Raw genomic sequence first — 19,403 nt, 5'->3', positions numbered from 1 at the left:
TTGTTAAAGTCATCAGACTGGATCAAAACCACACGAGACAGTGCAGTTTTGAATCCTCTAATGATCTTTTATCATGGTTCATAGTATATAACACATTCTGCTGTCAAGGTATTAACTGCAGGAGTCTGAGTGTCTGGGTCGTGCGCTTCAAAAGACTTTGCTTTGCCGTGCTGTTTACATAAGTCAAAGGAACCATACTACAAGTTAATTTCACTTGTGGAGATGATGTGAAATTTCCTGATCCCGTGTTTTTCTTTTCCATTCATCTGTGCTCACCTCTAGTCTGTCGGTGCGTGGGGAGCGAGGAGGTTTGGGGGCCGTCTCACTGCAGCGGGGTGGGTGGTGGCTGCAGTGTTGCTGGGCGGCGTCTGGGTCGTCCATCAGGAAGGTCAGCTGTCTGAGATGACCCTGCAAAGACAGAGACATGAGATGCAGGGTGAGCAGTCAACACACTGTCAAGACACGACACCATCTTCATGGGAAAAAGAATTGTAAATATCTCTTTATATACAGTTGGAGACTACAGGTAACTACACCTGTGAGTCTGGACAGATACTGAGGTGAATTTGGATTTGTATACATCAACAGATCTTTTACAAGATGCAGTAAGCATGATTTTGGTGATTTCAAGGCTGAAAGAAATCTAGATATTTACCTCCCATTGCAATAAAAGACTGTTCTCTACCTGGATGAGGTGATTCCATTTTTTTCATATCTATGCCAATGCAGTACGTGTTGAAATGTTTGTCATTTGCACCTGCACCTGATTAAACTGCTGAAGTGAATTGGGTGCTGTATTTCTTTGGATTCAGTCGTTCAAACGTTGCCCATTAAACTGTCTATATCCTGTCTTACTCTGGGAGCACCAACCTCCATTAGTGGATGGGCTGAGGCGCAAGAGACCAGGTGTTACCAGGTGTTTTAGACGTCTTGGTTACGTATAGATAACTCTGCCATTACTTCTGTGGTACCTCACTTGTAAACCTGTGCATATTGCTATAATAAATGTAAAGGATTTCACTTTTTAAGCGCTTTTGTCAATAAATCTCTCCAGATGATCCTGTGGAACCAACTTCATGATGCGTAATCATGAAATGACATTGAAATTGAATGTTAAGAATCTACAAATAATAATCCTTTTGAAAAGTTATCAAACTGCTGGACGTATTTTCTGGGCTGTGCTGTTATCAGCTGCTCCAATAAACTTCAACTTTACAATAAAGGGAAAGTAAAAGCCACAAATCTCTGCTCTATTAAATCAATTTTACTGTCATGGATCTCCATTAAATCCTCACATTTCAATAATCCTCTGAGAGATGTGATGTCAAAAGACTAACCAGGAATTGCTACAGATCAGGCAAACTGCCGACACAGGGCCTTTGGTGAGCCATCACCCCACATATCTTTATCCAACTTGGTGCCGTGGTTCCTTACCGTAACTCACTTTTACAGAATTGTTTCTTTTTTTTATGAAATGATGCAGGTATTTTGATTACAAAAGACAGGAAATGCAAATGCAAGAAATCATGCAATTTGATGATTGAAACCATAAACTAGCAAATAATCCAAAAAGGACCATTGAATCCTCTCTCGAGATGTCAAAGTGGAATCAGACAGTGGTTCAGATTTGTCTGAACAGGTTCATTCTATCTGATAAACTATATCCTGCAGTCGATATGTTCATCATCTGTTTATATACTATACAGCTTTTCACTCATGCGTACATACTGTACATACAGAGAATGACAGGACAAGTTTCAACACTCACACTCGTCTGTGTGAGTGTATGTCTGCTTGCATGTGTGCATGTGCAGTTTAACAATAATTGCTTTGTTTAAAGACAGATAAGCATCCCTTTAAGAGTGAAACCACACAGATTTAAAATGAATTATATCTATAATATTAAGATGTAAATTTCCCCTTCTTTTGCCAAATTCAAACCTGCTGGTACATATCACACAACTAATATGCACTAATTAGACCCATTAGGAAAAACTGAACTGACTCATTTTAACAAGCTGTTTGATCTCACATCCTTAAATCAAATCCAAAGACAGGTGGAGAGCGGGGGATGTATGTAACAAGTTTCAAGGAACTACATCTGAAAAGTGTTTTTATTTGATGCAGATCCTTGGGCACCTCTGTCAGAAAATGTTGTTGCCTAAAAATACACTGTGAACAAATAACATGTGTGTCTGCTGAACAGACATCTGCTGAACACTTTCATGTGGGAAAAGTTTTCTACTAATTTTACTGGTGACTGATCTTGAGTTATTAAAATCAGTTCAATTACGTGTATATACTGCATTTCATTGCATGTTAACGAGATTCAGCATTTAACCAAGCACTGAACAACTTGTTTGTTTACTGCAGAGAGACTGCATCAAGTAAACAATCCGTAATTACATCCCTGGCAACTATTAAGAAATTAGATAAAGAGAAAGACATTTTTATGACGTTTAACACCTAATAAGGAACTTCGTGTGGATCACTTAATGAGCATCAAAGGCTTTAAACAAGGTGAAATTGATGGGAAAGGTGAGAAAGAGTTAGAGCATGTTGATAAGACTGATAAGACTCAAACCCACATTACTGAAAACGCACAGTATGATTCTGAGGCCTTCAAAACAGATGAATCCAATATAAAACCTGCTTAATGTCTATAATATATTTTCATCTTAAATTGTAAGAATTAAGCAAAAAGTGTCTCTCCGTCAGTCACTCAGCAGTGGAGTGGATGACAGTAAGAGTTATAGATAAAAGCAGAGCACAGTAATGAATGGTTTAAACCTGCCTGAGACAAAAGAAAGTCCAGAGAAAGGACTGTCACCACCTTTGAGTGTGGAAGTGCTCCGTCCTTGGAGCTCAGTAAAAAGCTGTCATCAGGGGAAACAAGTCAATGGAGAATCCAGTCTATCTGGTGCTAAGAACAAATCCAGATGCTGTCTCCTCACCCCCATTGTGTTACAGTCACACTGTCTGCTCTGATCCTCAGGCTAAACGACTGCTTGTTGTAACTGAGGCACAATGCCCATCATGCAAAGCCAGGCGCATTGTGGGTTGCAAAATCAGCCTTTGATGGAAGAATACAATACAGACAATACAGACTTTTCAATTTAATCTGCATTTAACTTTAAAAATTAATGAAGATTTGCTGTCCTCTGTGTCAGAATACACAACTCAGTTAAGTTTCAAGCGTCTACCAATAGATTTTCATAGCACACTGACATGAATGAAAACCCACACGGTTGGTGAAATGGAAGCCTGGAATGGACTTAAAAAAAATACATGGAACTCTATGCATTTGAAAATTGTCAGCAAACATATACATGATCTGTACTTCATAGGGAGTTTACGTGTTCTCCTTTTGGGTTTCCTCTCACAGCCCAAACACATGCAGGTTTGGTTAACAGTAAAGTGAAATGAGTTGTCGTCATACTGAGAGGAGAACAGGGAGGGGGGTTGAGGATACTGAACTCATCCTCTGTCCAAACACTCATCAGTGTTTCCTCTGTAATTTTACGTAACACTGATGCTTGGGTGGTAATTAAAGTTGTGGTTAGAGCAGGTTATAGGGATTTCTAGGCATACTTAATAAAAACAAACACATGGTTTCTAAGCATTATGGCCCACGTGTCTTTGTGTCTGTGATGAAAAGGGAGTGGGGTAGGACAAGGCCACGGGGCTAGAATATCTACTTGTGTGTTCTTTTCTGTGTGTGTGTGTGTGTGTATAAGGATGAGCAGACATGCTGTCTTTTTGGACAAAATTGAAATGAACTGGACTTTACACATGTGGCTTATTACCCTGACACTGTTGTTTTAAATAGCACCAGGCTGTTGCATAACCATCCGGTCATAAAATATGTATTTTACACACACATGCTATACAGAATAACATATGAAAATGAGATCATTTAAAATCCCACTAGGGCTATTCAGACACCCTGAAGTTCATTGTTCAGTCAGCTGAGGGTTTGACCTTGGTAGAATAAAACTTAATGAATTCAGCTTCTTGTAAATATTTAGAAAGAAATGTGCTGACTAGCAGAAAAGGTGATAGGGTGTGTGCTTGATGACTGTAGGCAGAGTTGCTTTGTGTAACTTTGTGTTTCATTTAATGATCCCTGGAAAAAAGAAAAGGAAAGTTGCAGAGTTGGACATGAAGATAAAACTGGGTGGAAACCACTTACTTCAAATGGAGTCTCAAAGCCCTCAATGATGCCTCCAGCCATTAGCAGCCCATCTGTGCTGATCCCCATGCCGTGGTACACCCAGTCCACACTCTCCAGCAGAGAGCAGTCCACATATATCGCCAGCCGCTTGGCAGACACACTGACGGCCACATAGTGCCACTTTCCATCAGACAGACCGCTGACTGGGAACCTGACAGAAAAACACATGGGACATTATGTAATCATGTCTTTGGTTTCGTTCGTCTTGAGATCAATGTCTGCAAGATGTAATCTATGAGATAAATTCAAATCATGTTTGGGCCCTCTTGACTATTGGAAGACAATTGGAGACAGAGCAAAAATACTAAATACTGTCAAACACACCTGACATATTATCAGCTTATAAAGTCGCTATGGCTAACATGTTAGCCTTCTTACACATAGACCAGACACAGAGCAACATTATAATCATTCATTGGAGTTGTATTTGTGTCCAATATTCACCCTCTATTTAGTTTTATTTTGTCTTCACCATCTCTTGAAAAAAATATCTGGCTCTTTAGCTGCTAAATGTTCCACTTTCTTTACCAGCTAGTCTCTAACTTGGTGCTGAGTGGAAAGTGGGTTTACCTCAGCTTAAGCTGCTGCTGAAAATTTGTTTCATTAGAAAGCTGTACACAGAAGTATAGAATAAAAAAAAAAACAATGAGCTAAATGAAGCTAAAAAGTGGGTGATAAGTGATAAAGGCCCCAGTCAATTTTTGAGGAAATGCAAAAACTGAAAACTGTTGTGGATCCTAGACAGAAGCTGTGTGCTATGAGGGAGTGGAATTAAAAAAAGATGAGATGGGAAATATCACTTCTAACTTCTTCTCTGAGTAATCATTATATAAGTAAATATAGCTGAAATCCCAGCACAGTCTGTCTTTAACTTATGTGTTTGGTGACTTTGTCAGATGGTTATAAAATCACAATTTTAGCAGCAACTTGGAAATAGCTTGAACATTAACATGTAGTTTTAATGGGCCACGTTTCAGTCTCTGTTCCATACTTGTTCTGTTGTTTGACAACAGAAACAGAAAAAGAAGTAAATGACAACTGCTTTATTTGAAATTCAGTCGTATTAAAATACTGTATATGTGAGCACAGAGAGTAAGACAGACTAGGACACAATGATGTCAGTTGTTTAGTACAGGTTCTGCAACAGTTTTCAACTACATCCTCAATTTCTCACACTGACCAGATGCAGTCCAGTCATATACTGTTGACCTAATTTTGTTTAAATGTAACTTAACCCTGAACCCTTTAAACCTCAATCCCACTGTCAAAACCTTTAGAAACTAAAATCTCTGTCAGAGGCCTAAACCCTAAGAATGATGAAACAAAGCTTTGATATTTGACTCTGAGATGTTGGGCGAGTGTTGTTGTGCTTTTTGTACTTTTTTTGTTTCCAGTAGATATCATACAGTGTGTGGTATAATAAGGTTTAAGTCCAGGTCATGTGACCAAGTCAACACTCTGGGTTGCCATGACGTCCTGTGATGATGTCATACGGAATGTTGTGATGTATGAAGGCCAAGAGAACTCCAGTTAATTATAAAATCTCTCAGTGAACACCCTAGAACAACACATCATCCACACGAGAAAGTGCAGTACTACAACTCCAGCACCAATTCAATATTTGTGTGCAAACGACATGGAGAAGAGCAACACTTCAAGAGATGAGAAAAGATTTTCAAAGCAGCCTGAGGATGCTGCTCAACAAGAGGCACATCCTCCCAGGAAAACGCTGCAGGCCCTGCGACGAGCCCTTCTCAACGCCCAGAGGCAAAATAAAGAGCTGGCTGCCGAAAATGCAGCTCTGAAAGAGCAGGTAGCCAGCAAAGACATCAGCTGGGAGGCAGAGAAAAAGATGCTCCTGGAGAAGACTGCAGAGTCTGAAAGAGCTGCAAGGACAAAGTTGGACGCAGAGCGTAAGAATATGGACAGACGGATGAGAGAGAAGGAGAAGGAAGTCCACTCCTTGAGGGCACACCTGTGTTTCCAACAAACCCAGACAGAGATGGCCAAGAAACAGTGGATGGCAGAGGTCGCCAGAGTCAAGGAGATGGAGCTCTCCTTTGACCAAAGCATCGTCCAGTTCACTGCAGCGTGGGAGAGCCGGCTGACTGCCAGGGAAGAGAAGGCAGTCACCGAGCTCAAAGCGCTGCAGGAGAGCTGCGACAAGAGGGTGAAAGACATTACCCTGCAACAAGAAGAGGACATCAGCAGTGCCACGGCTGACAACCTGGTACTGATACACAGAAATCTAGAGCACCTGGACAAGATCAAAACCCTTGAGGCCAAGATCAAGCAGAAGGAGATCGAGTGGCAGGAAGACGTCAGGGCCCTAGAGGAGAAGCTCAGGCGAGAGCAGGAAGTAAAGGAGGATGAGCTGCAGCAGCAGAACAAAGCAGAGGACAGGTGGCTCGCCAAGCAAGAGGACTGGATCAAGAAGGTCAGCTGTATAGAGGAGGAGATCCAGCGCCTCATCCTGCAGAACGTTGAGCTTCAGGTACGTCACATCAGCCATCACTTTGATTTGAATTCTAACTTGTTGGATTGTAAATTTCTTCCAGATTGAACCTTTGAAAGAGAAAATACTGCAACATGTGCTGTGTCTGTCTTTTCAGGAGCTCGCCTTAAAGTCCGATAGAGACAAGGCAAAGATTAGAAAGGAGGAAGAAAAGAGGCTGAAGAAGGAGATGAAGGAGAAGAAAGAACAGGAGAAGAAGGAGAAAATGGAAAGAGAGGAGAACGAGAGGAAGGAGATGAAGGAGAGGGAAGAGCAGGAGAAGAAGGAGAAGAAGAAGTTGAAGGAGAAGAAAGAGCAGGAAAAGAAGGAGAAGAAGGAAAGAGACAAGAAGGAGAAGAAGGAGAAGAAGGAGAAGAAAAAGCAGAAGGAAAGAGAGAAGAAGGAGAAAAAGAAGAAGAGAGAGGTAACATCCCTTTCCCTTTAACCCCCCAACATCAACCCTTTCCCTCTCCCTCTCCCTCACCCACCTCCCAACCCCCCTTCACCCCTCCTTATCCCCTCTCCCATCCCTAACCTCCCTCAACCCTCATCCACCCCCTCCACCACCACCACCACCACCACCTACACCTTTTCCCATTCCTCCCACCTTCTTACCCTAAACCCCCAAAACATGTAACCACCCACCCCTCTACAACATAAAAATAATCCAATACAAAAACTAACTCTATGACATCCACCTGTTTCTGTCCGACAGCAGAGCTTTGAGATATTTACCTTATTTAAATTTCTATAAACTGAATTTGATCCTTCATTTTCACCTTGGCACGATATGAAGTGATTGTAGAGTCTGTAGGGCTGCAGCGATAGTCGCCATGATCGACGACGTCGACTATGAAAATGCGTTGACGTCAATATTTAACATTGATGAATCGTTTCCCATATATTGATTTATTTGTGGCGGCGAGTCACTATTAACCGCCATATATTTATTTTCTAAATCATCTATGGTCACACTTCTTCTCCGCTGCGGTGGGGCTGCAGATACTGTACATGAGCACATCACAGTTCAAATCCCTTCACTATAACTCTTGTTTAACCAGTGTTATTTTGTGATTATTATTTTTTATGGTGCACAGTGAGCTCAGTCACAAACATGTGAAGGATTACTTCATGTCAGTGTTGTCTGTTCGTTAGTAGACAGAGCTTTTTAATATCTTTGGTCCTTGCAGCTGGTAAATACTCTCATAAAGTCAGAAAGTCGTCTGCTGCTACCCGAGAATTTACACTGAATAAGTGTTTGAGAAAATGTCTAACCCAGAATCTGGGCTTATTGATCATGCCAGAGTGTCACATAGATTTTCTGGAGGAAAATTAATCGTATAGATTAATCGACAAATAATAAAATAGTCGATAAATTACTCTTTAAAAAATAGTCAATAGCGGCAGCCCTAAGAGTCTGTAGGTTTTACTGCAGCTGACACCTTTCATACACCCTCCAGTCATTAACATTCAGCCTGATAAGACTTCCCTCTTTTATTCCACTTGGTGGTTTGTTGCACAATCCTCAAGTTTTGACTTGACTTTGAACAGAAAGACACATTTACACAGAGTAATACACAGATATTTTTTCACGGTACAGATTATCAGGGTTTGTGTGATGAACTGTACAGAATTTCAAGTCAGTCAGACTCATGAAACCATTTAAATTCATCCTGCTGTTGGTCGTAGGCGTGCACTTGGTAACTGTTTCTCTGCAATCTCACAGTGTGTTAGTGCACGGTGGTTATGGCTTTTCATGTAGAATCAGCCAAACCCACAAGAATATTTTACCGGTATAATATGTGTCATTATAGCTCTACAAATGAAAGGTTCCATATTTTACACTTTGCTTTGTGACATGGTGCATTATGCTGGAAGTGTTCGTTAGAATATGGTCAAATGTGGCCATTAAGGGATGAAAAAGAAACAATACTCAGATATGCTGTGACAATCAAACAATGATTGAATGGCGTTATATGGGGAACATGTGCCAAAGTGTGCCAAGAAAACATCCCCCACACCATTACACCACCAGCCTGGACTGTTGACAAATGGCAGGTTGGGACCTTGGATTCACTACCCTCTGAGGGTAGGGCCAGAAATCCACATTCATCGGCTCATGCAACATTTTTCAAATCTTCAGCTGTCCAGTGTCCACTGCAGCCTCAGATTTCTGTTCTTGGTGACAGGAGTGATCTCTGATGTGGTCTGGATGATATAGCGCTTGTTTTTTTTCAATGCCTGTTTTTTTTGTTTCTGTTGTCAGACAACAAGTATGAAACAGAGACTGGAACATGGGCCATTAAAACTACATGTTAACGTTCAAGCCATTTGCAAGCTGCTGCAAAGATCATGATGTTATAACCAGGACGACATCTGACAAAATCACCAAACACATAAGTTAAAGACTGAGACTGTGCCGTGATTTCTGCTATATTTACTAAGAAAATGATTAGTCAGAGAAAAAGTTAGAAGCAACAGAACATCTTTCTTATTTTGACTGTCACACAGAGCACAGCCTCTGCCTGGGATCCACAACAGGTTTCAATTAGTGTATTTCCTTAAAAAGTGACCGGGGACTATATTTACCTTAACTTTAACCATTTGAAATGTTGTTTTGAGTCGCTATAGTTACTGCATTATGTGTTAATACAAACTCAACACTTACTGCAACTGTTAATATAGGAGGAGGAGGAGGTTTTTAATTAATTAAAAGTCTTTTAATTAATTAAAAGCCTCGTCGCATTTCAATGGACAGAAGTCATTTATTTCTTAACAGGGCTTTTATTGCAGTGCTGCATTAGCGTATTGTCTCATTTCTGGTTGCTGGTGTTTCTGTTTACATGCTATTTAGATCTGCTAGTTCCTTTAGCTTAGCAGTTATCTTGACTTTTCTCTCTCCCTCCCTCTCTCCTACTCTTATTATTATTCCTCTGCCTCCTTCAGTAATAATGATACATGTAATGAAAGTAGTTTATTTGCAGTAATTGAGGTGAGGCTCAGTGAATCTGAAATGCTACTCAGCTTCCCTGCAGCTCCAGAGCAGAAACCAGGGCGGCTCAGTAGACTGCTGGTGACAAGAGGTGTAGCTCTAATCCCCTGGTTGGCACTCGGTCCACGGTCTAGCCATGTACCAGGCATTTACCCAGTCTTGTTATTTATTTATTAGATTTGGCACAGCTCCCTAAGCTGCCACGTAATTAATATAACTTTTATCAAATATGAAGGAGGTCTCTCCAGACCTGTAGGTGGACATGTAAATTCACTGAAGTTGAATATGTAAATATTAATAAGAGAAAAGAGAAAAAGATTTAACGTCTAAGAAAACGACAACAATCCTCTACAAGTCAAGCTGAACTCTTGACCCAACCAAACCTTGTACGTTGAAGCCGCCAATCAACATGCTTGATGGACAAACAGATTTAAAAAAAATAAAAATAAATAAAAATCAACCAAGGGCCAACAATACATGATAGGTTCAGTATCAATGTGTGTATATCTGTTGGCCCAGTTCTGTCTGCTGTCTTATAGTGATGTATTGCTTCGAGCTCTGTGGTTCTTGAATAAGAGAAAGCTGCCAAGAGATGCCTAATAAATCATTCCACCAAAGAGACAGCCAAACGCAATGCTCAGTCAAACAAATACACACATAGTGCAAACAAATACACTTCCACAGAACCTTCCTAGATCTTACAGACACATCTGAATACTCCTGTGCCAAGAAGCAGGAATGGGCCCGAGTCATCCTAAATTACCTGATATGGATGTATCAATCACAATCTGACATCTGGATTTTTTTGGATGAAGGGTAATGCATAAAAGGTAACATAAATAAAAGGTTCTTAAATCTGCCGAAGAGGTTTCGCAACATGCAATACATACAGAAGTGTCACTCATTTTGTATTCATTTAGGGCTAGAAAGTCAAAGGAAAAACAAAATAAAGAAGTGGGCTCACTCATAGTGTCGTTGCTGTGTTCCTATGAAGATGACAGCGTGAGCACTGATCCGTATTTGCAGCATAATGTGGCTGTCGGGGCTGAGCATGGTGAAGACACTGTGTTCTTCTCTCTGAGGACTCCGCAGCTGCACCAGTAAACTGAACTCATCTGCAAACCTAAACACAAACACAGACACACACCTTTCAGCTATTTAATTGCTACTCAAAGCATAAAGGATGCCAAATTGGCCTTGTTAAATAAGTTGTACCTGTGGGCAGAACTGTACAGTAAGCACCAACATGTTGCTAATTAAGATGTCACGCACTGAAAATGTACAGCAGACTGACTGGAGGATACTTTTTAAAAAACAACTAGTGAGCAAAAACAAGGGGAACCATCATCTTTAACCTTTAAATACAATAGTACTAGTACTAAGCACTAGTAATGAAGAGTTGAGAAGAAACTGTACCCATCAGTGAAGAGCTGTCGTAGGGGTAGAGCCAAGGTGGAGTACTGTCCCACCTGCAGAACTGGACACTTGCTGTCATCCACAGTTATGGAGGCGTTGCTGCTGTTTGACACCTGAAGAGAAAGCTCCTGCAGAACGTTCACCTCATCTGTAGAGAGACAGTTAAAGAGAAATATGCATCAATAAACACACTAAGCCCCATACTCCAATCTACTTCATGTTGCAATAAAGTAAGTGAGTTAGTTGTGGGCTACAACTTGAGAACTGTTGTTTTAACCACTAATTGTTCAAATGTTGACAAACTGGCACAAATACAAGTATGCTGAATTAACCATTAGCTATTCTTGTATGACTTTGATACTGAAGAAGACTTGAGAATGTAATGATTCTAAGTCAGGTTTTGTGGATAGTTAAAGATATCCATGAAGAATAAGTCACAGTGAATCCAAAAATTTGTGTACCATTGTCTGTTTTTTCAGTTATGACCACAAGAGGGTCCAAAATTTCCTGTAAATTGTGGCTATCACAATTTTTCAGTCTCTAAATTGCCCCCTAGAGCTGTAGCTCACAGCCACTTCTGCAGCTTCAGCTGCTGACTGTGTTGATGAGCAGGCCAAATCATTGGGCCAAACTACAATAACTGAGTCCCTTTCACCTCACACAGTATCTTCTCCTCAATTCTTTCTCTCTGTACTCCCCGTTTAACTTCCCCAGAAACCTACACTACGCCCCAGTGAAAGGAAATCTTGCTAAAGCATACATTGATATTTTAGACAATAGTCTTCCAACTTTTTCCAACAGTTTGTGTTTCAACATGACATGTTGGCTCCCGTACATGGACTGTGAGTCAGGCTCATATCACCCAACATCAATGGTCAACCTCACTAATGCTCTTGTGTCTGAGTGGGAGAAAATCTCTGCAGTCACTTCAAAACCTTGTGGGAAACCTTAACAGAAGACTGGAGGCTCTTACAGCATTATAGCATATAGCTATTAGGAATGACGTGTTCAACAATTAAGGGTCTAATGTTCAGGTGTCCACATACTTTTGGCCATGTAGTATATGTTCTGCTCTGTTTCAAGATTAGGGGACCCAGGCGGTTGCCATCTGCAGCGACCAAACCAAATCATTCATCTGTTGGCACTTAGGAAAAACCTTAACGTTCTGCGAACAGACCACTCATGGATGGCATTACAAAAAAGCGGAAAACCACTTACAGGGCCTCTGCCTTTCAAACCTGCCGACGGCTGCTACAAATTCCATCCTATTTTAAGCTTTATTTTGTTTTTTTCCCCCTTGTTTTGGTGCCCTACAGTGAAGATCATTGTTTTACCCCTCACCCACTGACTTGTTTCCCATCATTAGATGTAAGTTTTCAGAGTCCTTTATTTTTACCCCATGTGAGCAGGTAAAGAGCCATTTGTCATGTCCTGCCCACAGGTGGGTGTTGTTGATTGCCCTTCCTGTGCTTGAACAACTCCTCCTGAGGATTATGAATACATCACTTCATCATATTTGGAGAAGGTGAGTCAGAACTCACACACTTGTATTGTTGTATCCTGATCACACTCTAACCTGGAAAAGCACTGAGATCATTCACAACTTAAACCTGATTATGTAAGAGGTGGTGCTGAGACTAATTGTGCTAACAGAGAGGGTGCATTTGCATGACATTCAAGAAAAAAAAATCCATTTAACTGAAGAACATTCATGTTACAGTGTTCTACATGGTCATATAATAACAGCATCCACACAAAAATCTCTGGAACATGTTTGAGACTGCCTCAGCGTTTTTTCCAAAGATATAGGAGTACTCAAGCAGATTAAACCCTACTCCTCTCCAGCACTTTTATAAATGAATCTGTGTATGTCAGCCCTTCAGAGACTCGTATTCTCTTTACACTCGCCCTGACAGCAGTGCCATACAAATCACAGGCCTACAGAGCACTGTGTGGTCACACTATGCTGCCCAAAGGAATGGCACTTGAGGGACATATCTGGTGTTGCACTAAAAATTCCAGCATACCAGCCTTCCAGGAATCTTCCAAGATATATGGACAAGAACCACTTAGAGAGAAAAAAAAAAGATTTGAATAATGGTTTAAACTGCACTTTTAACCTTTAGCTAACAGCTGTGAGGGACAGGAGGTCAAAGAGTTTGCTAATCAGGTAAACAAGACATCAGTTTTTAGATTTTAAAAAGGAACAGAAAGGATAAAAGACAGTAAATGACATTTTTTTCATTCATCTCAAGGCACGTGGAACCCATCTGATGACCAGAGCATCTGCTCAGCCCAGTTTCAGACTTTAATCTCACAATTTGCTCCTAGTGTTTTCTTAGCAGATACATACAGCATGAGGTTAACGAATTCTACATTGAAGGGGTGGATTTGATTTTAAAGGCAAAATATGCAAACAGATGCTAGTGTTAAAGGGGCACGCTATGAATGATACATGAATGATAACACTGTATATCTGATTTTGCTATGCAGTAGTTCAAAGAACAAATGATTTAAGCCCATCATGAAGGGATTTTGGGATTTCTATTTTTTTCCATAAGTGTAAAAGATAAATTAAATAACCTTTCAGAGTAAGAATTTACAATTTTACAATTTCTCAGTTGAAGTTAGATGGGATGAGAACATGCTCTACTAGATTTTAGATGGGGCACAGATAATAAGGAGAACAGTGACTTCCCCACAGCTGCATCAAACAGTAATGTGAGTCATCTATTATTTAAAAAGAGACGCTGATCAAAAACTATCATTTGTGCTTTTTCCTCTAATGGATAAGTAACATTGGTTTTCCATTTAAGGATCTGTTGCATGAAAGAAACATCTCTAAGATGACTGCGGACACGTCATGTCTGCTTTGTCCCGGAGGCTCTCATACGTCAATTCATGGTGGACTGAAAGTAAATGATGGGGTGTAAGAGAGAGTCAACAGATGTGACTAACATTAATGTTAAAAAACAGGGGAAAATGTCCATCACAGGTTCCTAGAGTCCAGGGTGCTGTCTTTTAATTGCTCGTTTTGTTCGACCAAGAGTGAAATAAAACAATAAGTCCTCTTAATGGATTGTCAAAAAAATTAGTTGAAAAAATTTTGATTGATTGTTTCAGCACTAAATGACGTGATAACACAAGACACTTCAGAGAAATAATCAGTTTCAGTGGGGAAACAATGACCTCAAAGGTGGAAACATCCATTTTTAACTCAGAACAGTCAAACAGGCTCAAAATATTTTGGAAATGATTGTAAGTTAGCCCACAAATTGAGACCAAGACTATAATATTAAATATTACATTGATATTCTGCCACAGTTACTTGATCAATCTCCAGGAATGTATGTTTATATAGGCATCAGATGTCCATTCTGTATAGTTTATTAGAAAAAACTCTCATTTATCAGTTGTTGTTTTGACCCACAATTAGACAAGCTTTGAACAATTTACAAATTGTACTGAACCATAATAACAACATTAACATCATTCACACGATCGACAAACTCCTGTCATTCTGTGTGGGATTTTTCTGATGCTGTAACATCTAAATGAGCAGTAATTTGGAGCTGGAAAATCTTCTCACACACTTACTGATCCAATTCTCTCATGGTCTTTATTAGGCCCCACTTGTGCAGGAGTTTTCATGAAAGAACATTTCATGTGCCAACGATGTGCCCTCAAGGAAAACCTCGGAACATACTCATGTGCTTTTCTCCCAACACTATAATCAAAAGATCAAGCCATTAAGAGGGTGGGGGGGGGCTGCCAGTCATGCCTGTTCTGTTTCCTGCAAAAGTAAAACAGATGTTTGAGGCCTGCATCAGGAGAAATGTGTGAACAGTAAGGACTTTCAGGGTTAGCTCAGTCACTGGGTAATTTTGCAGTTTGTCTTATTTACCCACAGTCAGACTAACTCACAGTTTTGTGTTTATGTGGAGTCTATAAAAAGGTTTTCTTTATATCTTTCTTTATAAATATAAGTGACCAGGCTGCCTTATATTAGTAAGTGAACTAAACTAGTGCTAAATTGTGTGTTCAGATTGCTCATCAGTTGTTTTTAAGAAAAATCCCCCGAATTAATTGAACTGAACATGAAAAAACATGCACATGTGATTTCTGATTGTGTCTAAAAGAGTTTGAGCCAAAACCAAGTTCAGACCAGGTGGGCCCAGTAAAATATGCCTCCTCCAACTATGACAGTATATACTACTATATAATAATACTTCACACTTGTTAGTCAAAACTTAATCACTTAATTTTTTTGATGAAGGTAAAATGTTTTACAGAGATGCCCCGGCCTACAAATCATATTCTCCACACAAGAAAAAAAAATCATAATTTTTAGAGTTTTTTCGGTAAAAATTAAATGCAGAAATGATCATTCCAAATGAAATCATAACTCATATCACAATAACTGCCAAAATAATCACAATATGATTTTTTTTTGCATATCATTCAGCCCTAGTTCCCAGTCATGGTACCTCCAGCAGAAGCAGTTGGTAACACCACGTGTCACAGAGCTACAAAGAATGCTTGTTGGGTTGTCTAAAAGCACTCTTAATAACATGAGACTTCTAACCCTGTCTTCACGTGTGGCCCTTCAGAATGACTATAGACACTGTTGCCTTCGTTTTGAGCCTATGTCTGCCTTTAGCAGTGACAAGGACGGCAGTGGAGAGGGAAGTAAACAAGTTGGGTTTGATCCCAGGACCGTGTTGCTGTAAATCAGCATCGGTAACTACTGAACCACCATGCTACCTGCGTTCTATAGTTGGTAAGAATTTTTTCTGGCGTACCTTCAGCTTGCAAACATGAGTGTAAAACACTGGCTATGCAGGACACTCAGTAGCATTCCCCTAAGCCCAAGCTATCACTTTAAGTAGGGCTGTGGTAAGAGTAATGTCACCATGGGAAACTGCTTGTACGTGAAAAATAGAAGGAGCACCAGCTAAAGACATAAACTCCCAGAGATAAACGTGAAGAGAAAACGGTGCAAATCACAAAACAAAAACAACAGCTGTGTATGATCTGTTTTAAATGCCCCAAGTTATTGTAAAGCATCTTGTCTGTTTTGTTAGTATACCATGTTCTGATCCTTTCCATAAATCTCTTCAGTCGCCTTCTGACAAGAAGTGCTAATCTGTGTAATAAATGAAGGCCTTCATTATCATCCACCATTGTCCTACAAAAGAATACAAAAGCCTCTCGAGAGAAACACAGACGAATAGTAATAAAACCTTTATTAAACCACTTCAATAGCTACTGCAACTACTATCTGCCAGAACAACTTTGATTTACTTGAGAGTTTAACACTTGAATGCTGACAATAGTTATCAAACAATGACTCAAACTCAGTTTAAGATAACAATGATTTAACAACTCTCTTTTTTTCCTGTCTTTAGATTAAACACGATGCAGAGTTAACAATGTGGGAAAAACTCTTTGGCAGGATGATCATATGTAACTCATCTGTGATCCTTTTGAAAATGGTTTTGTGTATATGAGACACACATATGGTTCTCATGCATCCTGAACTATGATGTTACATAAATCCCATCATTTACCATGATTTCTCCACATGCCAGAGTCAGTGACCACGTGTTGGATGGTTCTGCTAAAAGCAGGACTGCTTGATTAAAAGACATCGGCAAGGTTCCATTTTGGTTTCACACGTTTACCATGAACGAAGCACTATACTAAGGACAAGAGCTGTCTAATTTTGTTCTTCTTCAGCTGCATCAAGTCTTAACCTTTACTCACTTCCTGCCTTTAGGTCAGTGTTTTGCTGATGACTAAAGATTTGTTTGTACTTGTGCGTTCAGGGGTCAAGGCGAGGAAGTTAATGTTTGCAGCTTCCACAGATTGAGCGACTTGCTGGAACATGCTTCTCTGTCTGACTGTGAGCAAACACACACAGGTGTGTGTTCTTTTCTACCTGTATGGTTTTTGGCTATAATGTTAACACATCTGTTTTGAATCTAATGTCCGACAGGAAGTAGAGATGTAATGTCTTGTCATGGGTGACTATTTTCATCACTGATTGAACAAAATAACAAAAACATCACAAACAGTACCAAGATCCAGTTTCACTGATATGAGGATTCACTGCTTTTCTTTGTCTTTTTTGATGTTAAACTAAATTACTTTGGGTTTTGGACTCTTGGTCAGAAAAAACAGTACTGTAATCTGCATTTTTTTTTTTTTTTAAACTATTTTACAATATTTTATAGAAATGAATTGACTAATCTAGAAAATAATCACAGGATCAATGATGAACATAATCATTATTTCCAGTCCTAATAGAGAGTTTAATTAACTTATCACCTATCTCTTATCACTTAGCTCCTAACTCCTGCCAGGCTCCCATAACACCATTACACAGTGTGGACAACATCAAGTAAGATGAAAAAATGCCCAGTAATCGTCTCCTTTTCAGTAACACATCTAGGCATTTCTACTGCAAACCTCTGTGATCGTCCTTCTCAATCTCACAGGGAATAAAACAATGTGAAACGAATACTTTGGCTGTTTTTGATTCTTTCCCTCTGAGCAGCAAAACAAGGGAAACATTCCCACCATTTCTCAATGTCACAAAGTGAATGAAGGAACATAATTACATTGGGATAAATGATGACATTACACAACCTGATAATGTAGCCACAACACATCCAGTCAGTGTTAATGTGATGCTATCAGTGCATGAGATCTGAGGCTAAACTCTATATGAGTTCCTTTGCAGTGAGGCAGCCATACAACTGGAAGTATCATTCAGTAAATCCAGATTAAAATGCTCTCATCCATATGTACTGTGGAGATGTGAACTGTTCAGACAGGTGTGCCATCTAAACAGCTGTACAGTGAAATCTCATATACACACATATGGCAGACTAATGCAGAAAAGGCTGATATCCACAAACCAAAAACAAACAAGTGTGTAATCTGGCTGTGGTGCTGCATATCTGTTTGTTTTGGGATGAGGTCCACTGTGGAAGGCTCTTACTCACACACTGTGCACTGCATAGCTGCTGGCTACATACAGTATCCATCCAGTCATTCCTCAGTAACCACAGCATGTAAATCATACATAGACTGTACCCACCTCATTAGCCTCAAGAACAGAACACTGTCTCCCAATGCTGTCATCCATTCTTTAATAAAAATATCTGACAGCACTGAGAAATTATTTGTGGAAACTATAAACAGATGGAGTGCATTTTACATAAGTGGAAAAAAATAAAACCTTTTAGCATGTGCTGCAGTGAAAAACCTCAAACATTTAAATATTCTCATTCCAGAGGGATAATGCTTCAGTGTGAACATGAACACCAGCACTCAGAACAGGGTTTTCTTTGGAAGTGATTTTAAAGTTGTGGAGCAGAGTGAGGTCAAAACGAGAAGCCAGACACTCCACTACAGTCCACGTCCATAAATCCCAGGCGTCAGGCCCTGGACACACCTCTCCTGATTGCACTAATTTCTCTTGGCACAGACATCAGTGGAGCAGGTAAGGAGCATAAAGACTTTATGTCAGACTGTTACAGCAGGTATGGTGGGCTGTGGTCCACCATGAGCCAACAATAGAGAATAGCATGAGGCCAGAATAAAGCCAGTCCACACTTCCTCTAATTTTCTAACTCTCTGGAGCGGCAGCAATTATGGGGCTTGGCTGATGCCCAGCTCTGACTCAGTCCACTATAGTCATTTTGAAAGGAGGGAGGACTCGCCTGCAGGAGCTGCCAGGCTCTGCCTTATAGAAAGGTGTTTTAAGAAAGACATAACTGACCAATCAGGACCAGAATCACTGACCAGGAGTGTATTCTCTGGAGTCTGCAAAAACACATAATCTCTGCAGCACTCTATAGACAGTATACAGTGGTTGTAGTATATTGTATTTAATGAGAATGTACCCATCTGTTCATTTAGATGACTTTGCTCTGGAAAAAATATTAACAGAACTACAACTAGTAGGGGCAGCGTCAATCTACTAGCCCTGCAGCTATTTGGAAATATGACACCACTAAAGACCCCGCTGTTTCACATCCTCTTATACATTCAGACCACATGAATGCTACAGCTTTATAGCATAAACCTAAATCTTCTGTTTGGGATTTTCCACACACTGCTCCTCCAGTGGGATCACTGGTAGTTATGGTTGTGAGGCATCTGTCAGTGAAGGTCAGACCTGGCAGGGACCACTGAGGGTCACTGAGACAGGACACAAACAGTGTATCAGACCAGAGGTTCAAACTTTCTCTACGGCA

At 40.1% G+C, this 19,403-nt stretch overlaps 1 protein-coding gene across 1 annotated transcript in view; it reads right to left on the bottom strand.

The window, feature by feature from the left end:
* Positions 1-4,650, bottom strand: part of col27a1 (collagen type XXVII alpha 1 chain) — a 70,263-nt gene extending 65,613 nt beyond the window's left edge. The window contains exons 1-3 of the mRNA XM_022744445.1: positions 4,613-4,650; positions 4,193-4,385; positions 277-408 (exon numbers count right to left, since the gene is read on the bottom strand). Coding sequence (XP_022600166.1) covers positions 277-408; positions 4,193-4,385; positions 4,613-4,650 — 363 coding nt within the window. The remainder of the gene's footprint in view (positions 1-276; positions 409-4,192; positions 4,386-4,612) is intronic.
* Positions 4,651-19,403: the final 14,753 nt, after the last annotated feature.

The sequence above is a fragment of the Seriola dumerili genome, unplaced genomic scaffold (genome assembly GCF_002260705.1).
Source record: "Seriola dumerili isolate Sdu_G_001 unplaced genomic scaffold, Sdu_1.0 BDQW01000081.1, whole genome shotgun sequence".
In the NCBI taxonomy this organism is placed as follows: domain Eukaryota; kingdom Metazoa; phylum Chordata; class Actinopteri; order Carangiformes; family Carangidae; genus Seriola; species Seriola dumerili.
This window is presented reverse-complemented; position numbering and strand designations above follow the sequence as displayed.